The following is a 12,994-nucleotide window of genomic DNA, read 5'->3' as shown; positions in this document are numbered from 1 at the left end:
ACCCATAGAAGACATTTATAATGGATCATAGAAACATAAAATGATAGCAAAGTCATTGCTTATTTACAACTCTTCTAAAGCAAATGGTCATCATTTTCACAAAGCTTAATCTTAAAATGGAATTTAGTTGCAAATAGCTACAAGTATATTTAATGAAGTAACTATTTTTCTGAGATTAAAAGCAACACCCCTTTGAATTTTTCATTTCTCTGATTACACATTAGAAGTTACAAGTTTAAAGCACTGCAGAACTAGAAGTTTCCACATTACAGTCTCTTAGGTGAACAAGCTGTGTTTTTCACTGATTTTCATGGTAGTTTATAAATGTCATCAAAGATGAAAATATGCTTTTCTGCCTAAGAATGCAGTTTCACTGACATGTGAAGTACATATCCAGCCTGGTTCAAGTTACAAATCTTCAAACCTCATTGAAAAAAGCCACTTTCATGGACAAAAATCACACCCTTCTTTGGACCAAATGGATAAGGAAAACTGTCTTTTGTCTCTGTCCATATTGGAAAAATGTAAGATGTATTATCGAGCTTTGCAAAACAGAATAAACTCTTCATAAGAAGCTCCATAATCTGGAAAATTTCAAACTTGATTACAACGGCAATAGTCAAGAGAAAGGAAATAATCTAAATCTCTCCATCTCCCCCCAAATCAGGGTCAGCCTCCCAGGGTGAGAATGTATAAGCCGTTAGCTTATGTCCCTCAGCTGAACCCCATTCAGATTGATTGGAGAACACAGTCTGCTTGAATGGTTTCATATTCCCAACAAAAATCCTCTGTATTATTCTGGCCTAGATCCTCAGATTCAAGTCTCTAATTTGTATGTGGATGACTAGGGAGAAACAAAAAATAAGTAAGCATTCTGGTACTGTTGTGTGAGGACAGAACATGGTCAGGACTGCTGTCTGAGACAGGAATTGCATTACTCATGGTCATATAGAGTTAGATATAGATTCAGTGATCTCTCACTGACTTTCCAGATTAAGATTTTAGATTTTCTCTGGAAGCAGAATCTGCTGAGATATTCTCAATGCTGTCTATTAACCACCCAGTAGAAATGGTGGAAAATAGTCCATCAATCAATTGTATTTATTGAGTGCATACTTTGTGTAGAATGCTGTACTAAGGATTTGGGAGAGTAAACTGTAACTATATAACAGAGTTGGTAGACACCTTCCCTGCCCACAACAAGTTTACAGTCTAGAGGGGAAGTCCATCTTTAACTTCTAAGAGTTGTATTGTACTCTCCAAAGTGCTCTGTACAGGGCTCTGCATACAGTAAGTGCTTAATAAATACCATCATTAGATATATTGATTGATTTAGAGATTCAAGGTGACAGAGGAGAAATACACTCTGGAGGCTGACTTTGTTCTAGAGATGAATTTCAAAACACTTATACATTAACTGGGCTGGGCAAGGACAATGATCCTAGAGTTGGGTGTAGTGTAGGAGAATAATTAAGGGCAAGAGCTAGGCCAGACACTGAAAGAGGACTGTGATTTACAGGGTGGGGAATCAGCCCTTCATTTAGAGACTGTGCAAGCATCAAGAATAATATTACAAATGAACTTTATTCATATACACATAATGTTGTTAATAAAATCTCATACAAAACCATTTATTTCCATTCACATCTCAGGTGAAAGAACCACAATTCTTTGATAGCAAATACGGAAATAATGCACTGCAAGACTTCCAGAGTGATTGAGTGGCAGCAGAAACCATTCAGTCCAAGCATGAGAAGAAAAAACTGAATGAGATTCAAATGGCCTCCATGTCATTGGTCACAGGATCAGGAAACAGAGCTTGGAAGTGGAGAGCAATGAATTGTTCTTTCAAAATTAACATACCGAGTGCCTAGCTTATCCTTTCTAATAGAAGTACATCAATCCACATTTATTTTTTTTTTGTCTCTTGGACCTTCTAGCTGAATTTCAAATAATGTGATGCTCAGGATAGATGATTGTCTGGCTGACTTGGAAATGGAAGCTTTCTTTTTTTGTCACAGAGGGACAAGAGAATGAGTGTTGACTAGTGATTAGCTATGGCCTTGAACAGGAAGACCCCAAAGAGGAGGTGGGAAAAAGACCCTGTAGCCTGTTATGACTCCAGCAGCTCTCTAATACTTTACCATGAACTCACCAGAGAGACCAGAGTGGGGACCAGAGAGGGGACTTTGTGAACATTTTTCTATTAGAAACAAGTGAAGTATTTTAAAAGAGGAATTTAGGGTTGACAGTGATACCATCACAATGGTCCTCAGAACAGTTTTGCTGGTTAGTTCAAGGACCAATGCCGTATTTTCTTCAGAAAAATGTAAGGCATCTGTGAGCACATAAAGTAGACCAAATCTCAATCTGTGAGTAAACATTACCAGAATCCCTGCTCAGAATATGATATTTGATTCCAACTATATGAAGTCTCTTTTTCAACCTGTAGAAAGGAGAAAAATATCAATAGGCAAAGTGAGCTATTCTCAAAGTGAGCTATTCTCTTTTAATAAAGGAGCAATTCGTGTCTGGGATAAAAAGCATAAACTGAAGGGCCCAAAGCCTTCTTCTCAGACTCGAACGTCAAACGGAGGTTGCGGAGAGTGTTACGTTTTAATCAAGAACAGGAAATTGTTTAGAGGAAGGCCAGCGGACCTTATTCTTCTAGTGCATTCTAGTGCATTTTGCCAAAATGACCAAGTTGAAATGTTTGTGAATTCCCATCTGAGCCCTGATGTCCAGAGAGAATCAATTTCTCTCAGAGATCTCATCAAGTTTCCACTGAAAAGAAACCTTTGGGATAATCAGGCATGTTTGTTTTCCATCCTGGTTCTCCTAGAAAGTCATATCAGAATTGCTGGCCCATCCTTACCTATTTAATTGACTTTGTTCTGCAGGCACAGTATGCAATCGTAAAGGACACAAAGGTTGCAAGACCGAGGATGAGTAGAACCAATTGCAGCAGTCCCAGCAGGTTGATTTTGCCGATCACTTGTGCTCTGAACAACTCAGCTTTCTCATCCCCAATGGTGCCAGTCTGGAAAAATGCCACATAGCAATCACATGAGCTGATCACTGCAGACAGGAGGGGCCAAATCAATTGTCCACGCACCTCTGGGTCTCCGGTGGGAAATCAATGTATTTTTTACTTTCCCACTTTTTTCTTTTCCCTTAAAAGATTACATCCTCCAATGTGGCATCAGGAAACGCTTATCGGAAAACAAGAGAATCCTAAAAGGACCCGTGTCTCCCAAGGGTTCAAGTGATCTCCCAGGGATCTGAAAGCTTAGTGTGCAGGACTGTGAATTTCCGGGACATCGTGCCCGAATCCTGGGCTGGAGGAAGGGGTGAGGGAAGGGTAAGTGAGATGACCTCCCTAGGCCTCAAGTCAAATGGGGTTCATCAAGGCTGAAGTGACCAAATAATGAGCCACCATTGATCATTCCCCAGCTGACAGAATTCAGTTTTTTTCACTCTGAGGGGTTGGGCTGACGGTGGAGACTGAGGGCTGTCACTCAACTGTATATATTTCCATTACCCTATTTATTTTGTTAATGAATTGTACATTGTCTTGATTCTATTTAGTTGCCATTGTTTTTATGAGATGTTCTTCCCCTTAACTCTATTTATTGCCATTGTTCTTGTCTGTCCGTCCCCCCCGATTAGACTGTAAGCCCGTCAAACGGCAGGGACTGTCTCTATCTGTTGCCGACTTGTTCATTCCAAGCGCTTAGTACAGTGCTCTGCACATAGTAAGCGCTCAATAAATACTATTGAATGAATGAATGAATGAACTTAGGGGAGGACTGGGGTGATAAGAAGATCAACAGCCCACACTTTAACATTTCAGTCCTCAGGTGCAGGTGGTTTTGCCACACTCGGACAGAAATGGTGAAAAATGTTGGAAAGGGAGCTGAAGCCTCTCTGTACCTTGCTTGTATTTGCCCTACACTCTTACTTAAGCTCCCTACTACTCCTCTGAGGAATGCTACCAATGATTGCTTTAGCCTTTCTCAAGGGCACGTGACACCAAAGCCAACTCTAGAACAGATAATTTTTCATCAATAGCTTTGGTTATTTTGTATAAATTAGGTGATCACCTTTGCTAGTGAATTGATAAAAATATTTTTACCTCATTAAGCCATAGAACTGGAGTGATGTAGCTCCGTTTCAGCTTGGATAAAGGTCTGTAATGCACAGAAAATAACAGACATATTAAAGATCAATTAATCAATCAATTAACTCATAGTTCTTATAGAGTCCCTACTGTGGGCATAAACTGTACAAACCACTTGGAAAGTGAAAGAGTGGTAGGAATGTCCCTGCCCTCAAGGAGCTTACAATCTAATAATCAACTGAAGTAAGTTATTATTCTAATTTTGAGAATCTGATGGGAAAATGTTCATGATCCATCTATTAGTCATAGTATTAGTTGCTAGGGAAATGCTTTGATAATTTCCAGAACGATTCATTTCAAATCAACTTCAGGTTATCTATTATTGCTATATTTGGAGGTAATGACCCAGAAGAATGATTTGGGAGGAGGAGTACCCTTCACCCAGCTAACCTGGTTAATTGGTTAATGACATGCTACCACTGCACCCTAAATTTGCTGAGTAGCTTAGTGTGGGTGGAAGGGGACAAAGAGAAGCAATGTGGCTTAGTGGAAAGACTACGGACTTGGGAGTCTGAGGTCACGGTTTCTAATACCCCCTTCTAGACTCTAAGAGTCCAGTATAGGCAGGGATTCTCTCTCTTTATTGCTGAATTGTACTTTCCAATTGCTTAGTACAGTGCTCTGCACACAGTAAGCTCTCAATAAATACAATTGAATTGAATGAATGAATGAATGAATGAATGGAGGCCATTCAGGATGGAAATGGGCAGATGGGGACTTTGGTGTTTGAGGAACAGGCCATCCAATTGTGTCATATGACTGTTAGATACCAATCCTAAGGGATTACATGCCATGTTGAGATATAGTTCAACCTTTTCTACTAAGGATTGGCATATGTAACGGGATGCCCAAACACATTATATAAAGACAGTATAACTACCTGGAAAGAGCATGGGCCTGGGAATCAGAGGAGCTGTGTTTAATCCCAGATCCACCATTTACCTGCTTTGTGACCTTGGTCAAGTCACTTAATTTATCTCTGCTTCATGTCCCTCACCTGCAAAATGGGGATAGTTGCCCCTCTTACTCAGACTGCAAGGTCTATGTGGGACTTGATTAACATGTACTTACCCCAGTGCTTAGTACAGCACTTGGCTCATAATCAGTGTTTAACAAATACCATTATAATATTGTTATTATAATTATTACATTTGTAATCTAACCAAATGTCTCCTATGCAAATCACACCCTCATCACATACCCATTCCAATCTCTGAACCACCAGGTGCAGTTGACAATTCTGGACCAACCTGACACAGTTCAAGTAGGATGGAAAAAGATTTGCTAAATATGGCCATTTTGGCTCTGAACATAAGAGGAGAGATAAGAAAATCTGTACTGGAGAAAACTGAACCAGGATGGGCTAATTGGCATATCCCTGTGATCCAAGGGGATCTAAGCTTTGGTTCATCATTGTAAGTTAATAGGGAAAAGGAGCGTGTTCTGAGGTTAAGATGCAACCAATACCAATACCAGCTGCTTCAGCTCTCTGATTCACTTATGAGAACCTTTCTCCTTAAATGATAGCAGAGGCATTTTAATAATTAAAATCATTGCACAGGAATTTATAGAAAGTATTTTTTTTTAATTCAAAAGGATTTAAAGTTTAACCTTCAATCTTTTCATGGTGGAACTAGCTGTGAATGAAAATAAATTGTTGCTGATGCATTCAATCCCTAAAGGAAACTTACTCAATTAGGGGTGCTGGTGAAATCAAGAGATTGACTTGCAGCCGTTTTGCAAAAGCTAGAGTAAATCCAGTGATCTGAAAGAAGAGCATATAAAATAATAAAGTCATTCCCACTTGTATAGCTTGTTTTTTATTCTCATAAAATATTTCTACCCGTGATGGAAATAAAGGAAGAGCAAAATTCATAGGCCATGGAAATATAACAAGCTGAAAGCTTTCTGATATTTGTGAGATTTAAAGGTTTTGAGTTCAGTGAGGAAGAGGAGCTTTGTTTCTCTTCTGTGTCCCTCTTCTGGTCACTCCCTTCTCCCTCATCCATATCCGAGGGATGAAGAGACCTAGATATTTTACCCTAAGGCTATTTGATGAGCTAATGGTATTTGTTAAGCACTTACTATGCACCCAACACCGTTCTAAGCTCTGGAGTAGATACAAGGTAATCAGATTGTCCTGCTCACACTCTTAATCTACATTTTATAGATCAGGTAACTGAGACACAGAGAAGTTAAGTGACTTACCCAAGGTCACACAGCAGACAAGGGGTAGAGCTGGGATTAGAACCCACTTCCTCTTTCCACTAAGCCAAACTGCTTTTCTAATGGCTCTGACAGATTCATTCCCATGGTCTAATGTCTGGGGGTGATGATGGATCTCCCCAAATTGGCACCTCTAATTGTACATCCCAAGGGAAATGTATCCTGGGACGTCTTTCCTCAGCAACTCTAGTCGTAGTTCCTGAAAGTCTCTGAGGTAAGTAAAATTTTGCAGATGAGGAAATGGAGGCACAGAGGAGTTCAATGTCTTGCCCAAGATCACACAGCAGACAAGTGATGGAGCTGGAATTAGAACCCAGTCTCCTGACTCCTAGTTTTGTGCCCCTTCTAATAGGCCAAGCTACTTCTAGACACAGGTCAAGGTCCTTGCACATATTTGATATATTGGCCAATAACGTAAAATAATTTTTTTTTAAATGAAATTTGTCCAGAAAGGGCAGCTTCAGATATTCAGAATGAAGGTGTGAAACATTCAATAAATCATAATTCTCATGAATGAATATGCTTCCTGAATATAAACATACACACAAACACAAATATATAGTATCCTCAGTAACATTTAGCTTACAGGTTCAACATCCAAATAGGTCTGATGTTCTTCTTGATTTGGGCTCAAACCTTCCACAGGATCTGTCACATCCAGACTTGCATGAAGAAAATGGGGAAGAGAAATGTACACTGGCTTCTCTTTAAAAAAATCAGAAAGATAATTATTTGGAAATGAATTTTGTTTCTTCTTGCCACACGCATCATCCAATAAACTCTGACACAAAAATACTCGGTAATTAATAGGGAAAACCTGTATAATGCTTAAACCAAAGAAAGATCTGAAAAGATGTTTTGCTGTCCTGAGGATGCATGGTATGGTTCTAAGTACCTTTTTCACACCAGTCATTAAGAGAATGTAAGAATGTGACCCACAGTATTTAGTTTTTGTTCCATGGCTTCTAAGCATGATATCAGAAAAATTATTGATTGCTTAATTGATTGAGATAATGTTTCCATCGTATTATACTGGAATTAGGGAGCTGCACCAGAATGGAATCCTTAGCTGTTCAAGGATTACATGTTGTATTTGTTGTTTATTTAACTATTGCAGGTGAACTAAAGAACTCACAGTTCTGGAATTGGATAGGGTAATCACAAGAACTACTAGTTTATTTTTATCTTACAGAGCTCTGAAACCAGTAAGTGCTCAATCAATATGATTGCCTGATTGATTTTTGATCTGTGTTTTCTTAGAGTATAGGTGTGGGTTTTCCCAGACTTATTATGATAAATAATGCCATTTACTGTTTCCTGACACAGGCTTTGGCAAAGTAGGTTTTCTGCAGTGACTTAAAAGTTCACATGTGTAGCTCACCCTATTGACCTATACCACTTTGTTTTCAATAATTCTATCAATCCTCACTGAAGCACCAGCTGAAGTGACATACCATATAGCTATGTCAAAGACAAGATTAAAAAATGCCCTTGGCTTAATATTTCTTTAAACATAACAGTTTATCATGATGGAGTATCAGGATGATTGCTTTATCCAGCAATTGGCTGGGAAAACAAAAATAATACAACAATTGAAAGCAAATTTCTCTCATCTGCCTACAACAAAATAAGGGTAACTAAGGGCAGCCACTTAAGGAAGAGCAACACACTCAGACAGATTTTTAACTTGAGCTTCATCCCAGTGGGATCCACCTGAAAGTCACCTCAGTAAGTAATAGTTAAGGAACTATCCATTTAAGCTGCCGGTCTGCTACTGGAAGGAATGATGAAACTAACATTGTTCATTTTTCACTCTTTCATCAAGAGCTACATGGATCAGAATTTAAATAAAAAAACTCAAACTACATTTTGGTCTCCTTATTTGTGTATTGTCAATCAATTGTATTTTTTGAGTGCTGATTGTATGCAGGGCACTACTGTCCTTGTATCGTAACAAGTAGAGATAATACTTGTGTGTGAATCAAATAGAAAGGCTGTTCATAGAAGCCAGGAATCCCATGTTTATGGGATGATGAAGGGAAGCAGCATGGCCTAGTGGAAAGAGCTCTGGCCTGGGAGTCAGAGGACCTGGGTTTTAATCACACCTCTGCCACTTGTCCACTGTATGAACTTGGGCAAATCACTTAACTTCTTGGCGCCTCGGTTCCCTCATCATCTGCAAAATGACAGTTCAATACCTGTCTTTCCTCCTATTTAGACTGTGATCATCTTATATCTACTCCTGTGCCCAATACAGTGAGACATGGTAAGCACTTAATAAATACTACAATTATTATCCCTTATTTCATTGTCTGATCCTGTTTTGCCTAAGAAATCCCTTGAGAAACAGACTTCTGTGTCCTGTTTGCATGCTCTTGGTCTCATATTTGAATTCCCCCACCTTGGCAGATCTGCCAGAAGCAGAGGGAGGTCTCAGAGGCACAATGCTGAAATTAGACCATGGTTTGCATGGATCACAACAAACTCACTCTGTTTACAGGAGCTGATGTCTAGCACCCCAGCAGAAGTGCAGTTCCTGGAGATAACCTTTTCGGTACAGAAACAGTAGTTGTCTGGATTTTCCACCGGAGATGCGAAGGCCATCCGAGGTAGTACATATCGATAAACAGGAATTCCTTTCAGGTTGATCTCTCTTTCAAATTTGGCATAGATCGATCTAGATGTGAAAGGACAGCACTTGGCTTCAGACGCTGGAAATTCAGGAGACTTTGGAACATTCCATAATGTAACCAAATACAGGATATTGTGTTTTTAGGTACTTGCTTGCTTCTAAGTCAGTTGTTCACAAGCTTTTCCTTGCAGGACAAAGTCTGTCCTCTTATAGAATACTGCAGGAGCCACAGGTGCAGAGACCAAGCCTCCCACCCTAAGTTCTCCAACCTACCAGGGCTCTCAGATCCATGGGGAGAGGCTAACAACCCAAGGAACCACTGGTATTCCAGTGGAACACTGCAAAAAACAGGCTTCCTTGAGCACTGTAGAAATATAGTAGTACATTTTCTCTAAATTTCTCATCCAAGACTCTTTGCCTGGAATGGTAGAGTTCTCAAAGACAGGTTCCCCCTTGTATTATCACGTTTTCATTATGGATTTTTTGCATACAATGTTGCCCAGGAAACATGGAGGTAGCATGGTGGTGTGAAGAGAGCACAAGACTGGAAGAGGTTCTACTCCCAGCTCCACCACTTATCAATAAATCAATCAAGTGTATTTATTGAACATTCACTATGTGGAGAGCACAGTACTAGTGCTTGGGAGAATATATTGAGACAGAATTAAGATCACCTTCCCTGTCTATAATGAGTTGTGTGACATTTGCCAAATCATTTAACTTCACTGTGCCTCAGTCTCCTCACCTGTAAAATGAGGATAAAATTCCTGCTTCCAGGTGTGCCCTGCCTGAGCCAGGGACTGTGTTTAATCTTATTATTTTGCATCTAACCCTAATGCTTAGCACAGGGTCTGACACACACTAAGTGCTTAATAAATCATATTATCATTATTATTTTCTTCTGAAGGCACATAGCTGTCAGAATAGAATACAATGTAGTGTTGGATGAAACAGTGAGTGTATGTGCATAGCGCTGGTCAAGGTGAGTTTTCCTAAACATGGGGTTTGCTAAAAGCATAATCCTTTTGTTATAGAACTAAGTATAGTATTTGACATAGTTTTGCTACTGATGCTTTTATTGTTGAATTTTAACTTGTTTGAATTTTTGTTTCATTCATTCATTCATTCAATAGTATTTACTGAGCGCTTACTATGTCCAGAGCACTGTACTAAATGCTTGGAATGTACAATTCGGCAACAGATAGAGACAATCCCTGCCCATCGACGGGCTTACAGTCTAATCGGAGGAAAGAGATGGACAAAAACAAGACAACTTAATCGGAATAAATAGAATCAAGGGGATGTACATCTCATTAACAAAATAAATAGGGTAATAAAATAAATAGGGTAATAAAAATATATACAAATGAGCACAGTGCTGAGGGGAGGGGAAGGGAGTGGTGGAGGAGCAGAGGGAAAGGGGGGAAAGGGAGCTTAGCTGAGGGGAGGTGAAGGGGGGGCAGAGAGGGAGCAGAGGGAGAAGACAGAAAAGGGGAAGCTCAATCTGGGAAGGGCTCTTGGAGGAGGTGAGTTTCATTTTATTCTTCTGATGTCTGTGCCTGTCTTCCCCCACTACTGTAGAAAGCGATCCCCTTGTGGAATAGGGACCATGTGTGACCTGATGATCCAGTATCTTCCTAATTAGTACATTTCAGGTACTTTTAAAGAGTAGAAGAAAGAGTAATAATCAATTACTGAGTTGAATAAATCAGTACTATTTGTAAGTACCTACTGTGTGCAAAATACTGTATAAAGCACTTGAAAATGTACAATAAAATATCCATGATCCTGGCCTTCAAAGCCTTTTTGAGGAGCTAGCTGGGGAGAAAGACACTAAAATAATTAACAAGTTGCAGAAAGAAGGGAAAGAGAAGATGAGCATGAGTTAAGGCTTAGCTTCTAGACTATTTAAGAGATGTACCTAAGTGCCACAGGGAATTGTGAGCGTATCACTGTTTAAGTGATGCAGAAGTACTGAAATGACAGTGCGAGGTATATTCTGGGCACAGTAGAAATTAATTGGGAGAGTCTTTTAGAGGAAATACAATTTCAGAAGGGCTTTTATGGTGGGAAGAACTGTGGTCTGTTGGATTTTAAGTAGGGGAAATTTCCAGGAAGGGGAATGGATATGAGCAAGCGGTCCACAGTGGGAGAGAATGAAATGATAGACAGTGAGTAGGTTAGCTGGAGAGGAACAAAGTGTGCTAGGTGGGATGGATAGCTAGGAGGTAGAATGCTGGATGTGTTGAAGACAACAGTCAATTTCTCCTTGTTGTAGAGTAGAATGATAAACAATTGGAGGTTTGTAATGAGAGCTTAGGCAAGTACAAAATGGTGTTTTAGAAAAATGACCCAGGCAGCAGAGTTAAGCAAGGCCTGGAGAGGAGAGTGACTGGAAGTAGGGAGACCTGTGAATTGGCATTATAATGGATGAAGTGACTACCCAGGCAGTTTGAAAACACACCAAGAAAAAAAAAGATCGAACGATGATCTCAGGCATTCTTTCATGCTGCAAACAGTTTCTAGCATCATCCTTTAGTTACTCAAGGATTTGAGCCATTTGCTCTGTCTACCCTCGTAGATGAATGATTCTTATTGATCTAAGACCCTTTTAGGGTTCGAAGACCTCCCACAGCAAAGGTCAGCACTGACTTGAACTAACACAAATAGAGCAAATTCACTGGTTGTTTTAGTAGGTCTTACCTGCAAATATCAGAAGAAAAGAATTGCAAAACCCGGTTCTTGTCCAGAAATGGAGGAAATGAAGCCGCATCTGTTTTTGAAATAAAAAGAAAGACAATGTGACTGTAGTTCCACCTGGCAGAAAACATGAGAAATATCCACTTTGGAAGAATAATCTAGAATTCTCCTACAATGGGAAGATAAATGGATACTTAAGGTTTTTTTTTTCCTTATCCTTTATAAAATGTCTTACAATTTCTCAAAATAGTTTATTTTGCCACTTCTTTTGTCATTACAGATTGAATGAGAAATATGGAGATACAGTTAGTCCATGGAAAATAAGTAAAAGCCATGTGTTGTAAAAAAAAAAAATGAAGTGGAAACTAATTACCTGAGGTTGTTAAATTTGAAAACAACAAATACTTTGGCTTCAGGGTAGTTAATGTCTCTTCTAACTAAGCATATCTGTTGCCGTTAATTTTCCGAAGGAGATCCTGTGTATTTCTGTTAAGGTTTGCCTGACCAGGAGGCTATTTTAGGCTTACTGAAATAGTGAGAGAGTAGGTGGGAAATCACCCTCATCAAATGTGGATTTTCGACTGGGATTTGGAAAATGCTATCACAAGAAAGCAGTTGTGCTTTATAGCCTGAGAGATCATCTAAAGGCATATAAGGTCATAAAATATGAGCTATACAATTCTGTGCTTTATTTTAACTGAGCTCAAACAACATTTGAAAAAAAAATCTGCTCCTTGTATTTGCAACCTATGGAAGTGGAAGCGGCAAGTGGGACAGCTTGGAAAGAGCATGGGATTTGGAGTCAGGAGAGGTAGCAAAAGTAGTAGTAATACTTGTATTAGTAATATTAGTATTAGTAGCAGCAGTGGAAATAGTGTTTATTGAGTTCTGATGCAATAAGCTGAACTAAGTGCTTGGAAAGAACACAAAAGAAATGACTTGTTCCTTGTGCAAGAACTTGACAAGACCTCTGTCCAAATGAATTATCTTGCCTCTACTTCAGCCCTTAACACAGTGCTTGGCACACAGTTAGAAATGTTTAATAAATACCACAACTATGCACCTCTGTGCTCAATCTTAAATGGGTTGAATGCAGCTCTACATCATGAAATCTCATGCTTCTCCTTTAAATCCTGCTCTTGTTGCAAAACATAGCCCCTATCCTCATTTTCATATTTCACGGATCTCTTCGTCCGCTTCTCTTTCTCTTGCAAACCTAAGACAGAACTTGGGGTTGGTGGCCGCATCATAGGCTG

General features: G+C 39.4%; 1 protein-coding gene across 3 annotated transcripts in view; it reads right to left on the bottom strand.

The window, feature by feature from the left end:
* Window positions 1–1,563: 1,563 nt before the first annotated feature.
* CD36 (CD36 molecule) overlaps window positions 1,564–12,994 on the bottom strand; it is a 44,781-nt gene continuing 33,350 nt past the window's right edge. For all 3 annotated transcript variants that reach the window (XM_029078062.2, XM_007670956.4, XM_029078061.1), the window contains 7 exons: window positions 11,742–11,811; window positions 8,896–9,083; window positions 6,993–7,111; window positions 5,872–5,945; window positions 4,136–4,190; window positions 2,876–3,040; window positions 1,564–2,446 (listed from right to left, as the gene is read on the bottom strand). In XM_029078062.2, the coding sequence (XP_028933895.1) occupies window positions 2,876–3,040; window positions 4,136–4,190; window positions 5,872–5,945; window positions 6,993–7,111; window positions 8,896–9,083; window positions 11,742–11,811 (671 nt within the window). In that variant the 3' untranslated portion in view covers window positions 1,564–2,446. The remainder of the gene's footprint in view (window positions 2,447–2,875; window positions 3,041–4,135; window positions 4,191–5,871; window positions 5,946–6,992; window positions 7,112–8,895; window positions 9,084–11,741; window positions 11,812–12,994) is intronic.

This window comes from Ornithorhynchus anatinus, chromosome 13 (assembly GCF_004115215.2).
Source record: "Ornithorhynchus anatinus isolate Pmale09 chromosome 13, mOrnAna1.pri.v4, whole genome shotgun sequence".
Lineage (NCBI taxonomy): Eukaryota > Metazoa > Chordata > Mammalia > Monotremata > Ornithorhynchidae > Ornithorhynchus > Ornithorhynchus anatinus.
This window is presented reverse-complemented; position numbering and strand designations above follow the sequence as displayed.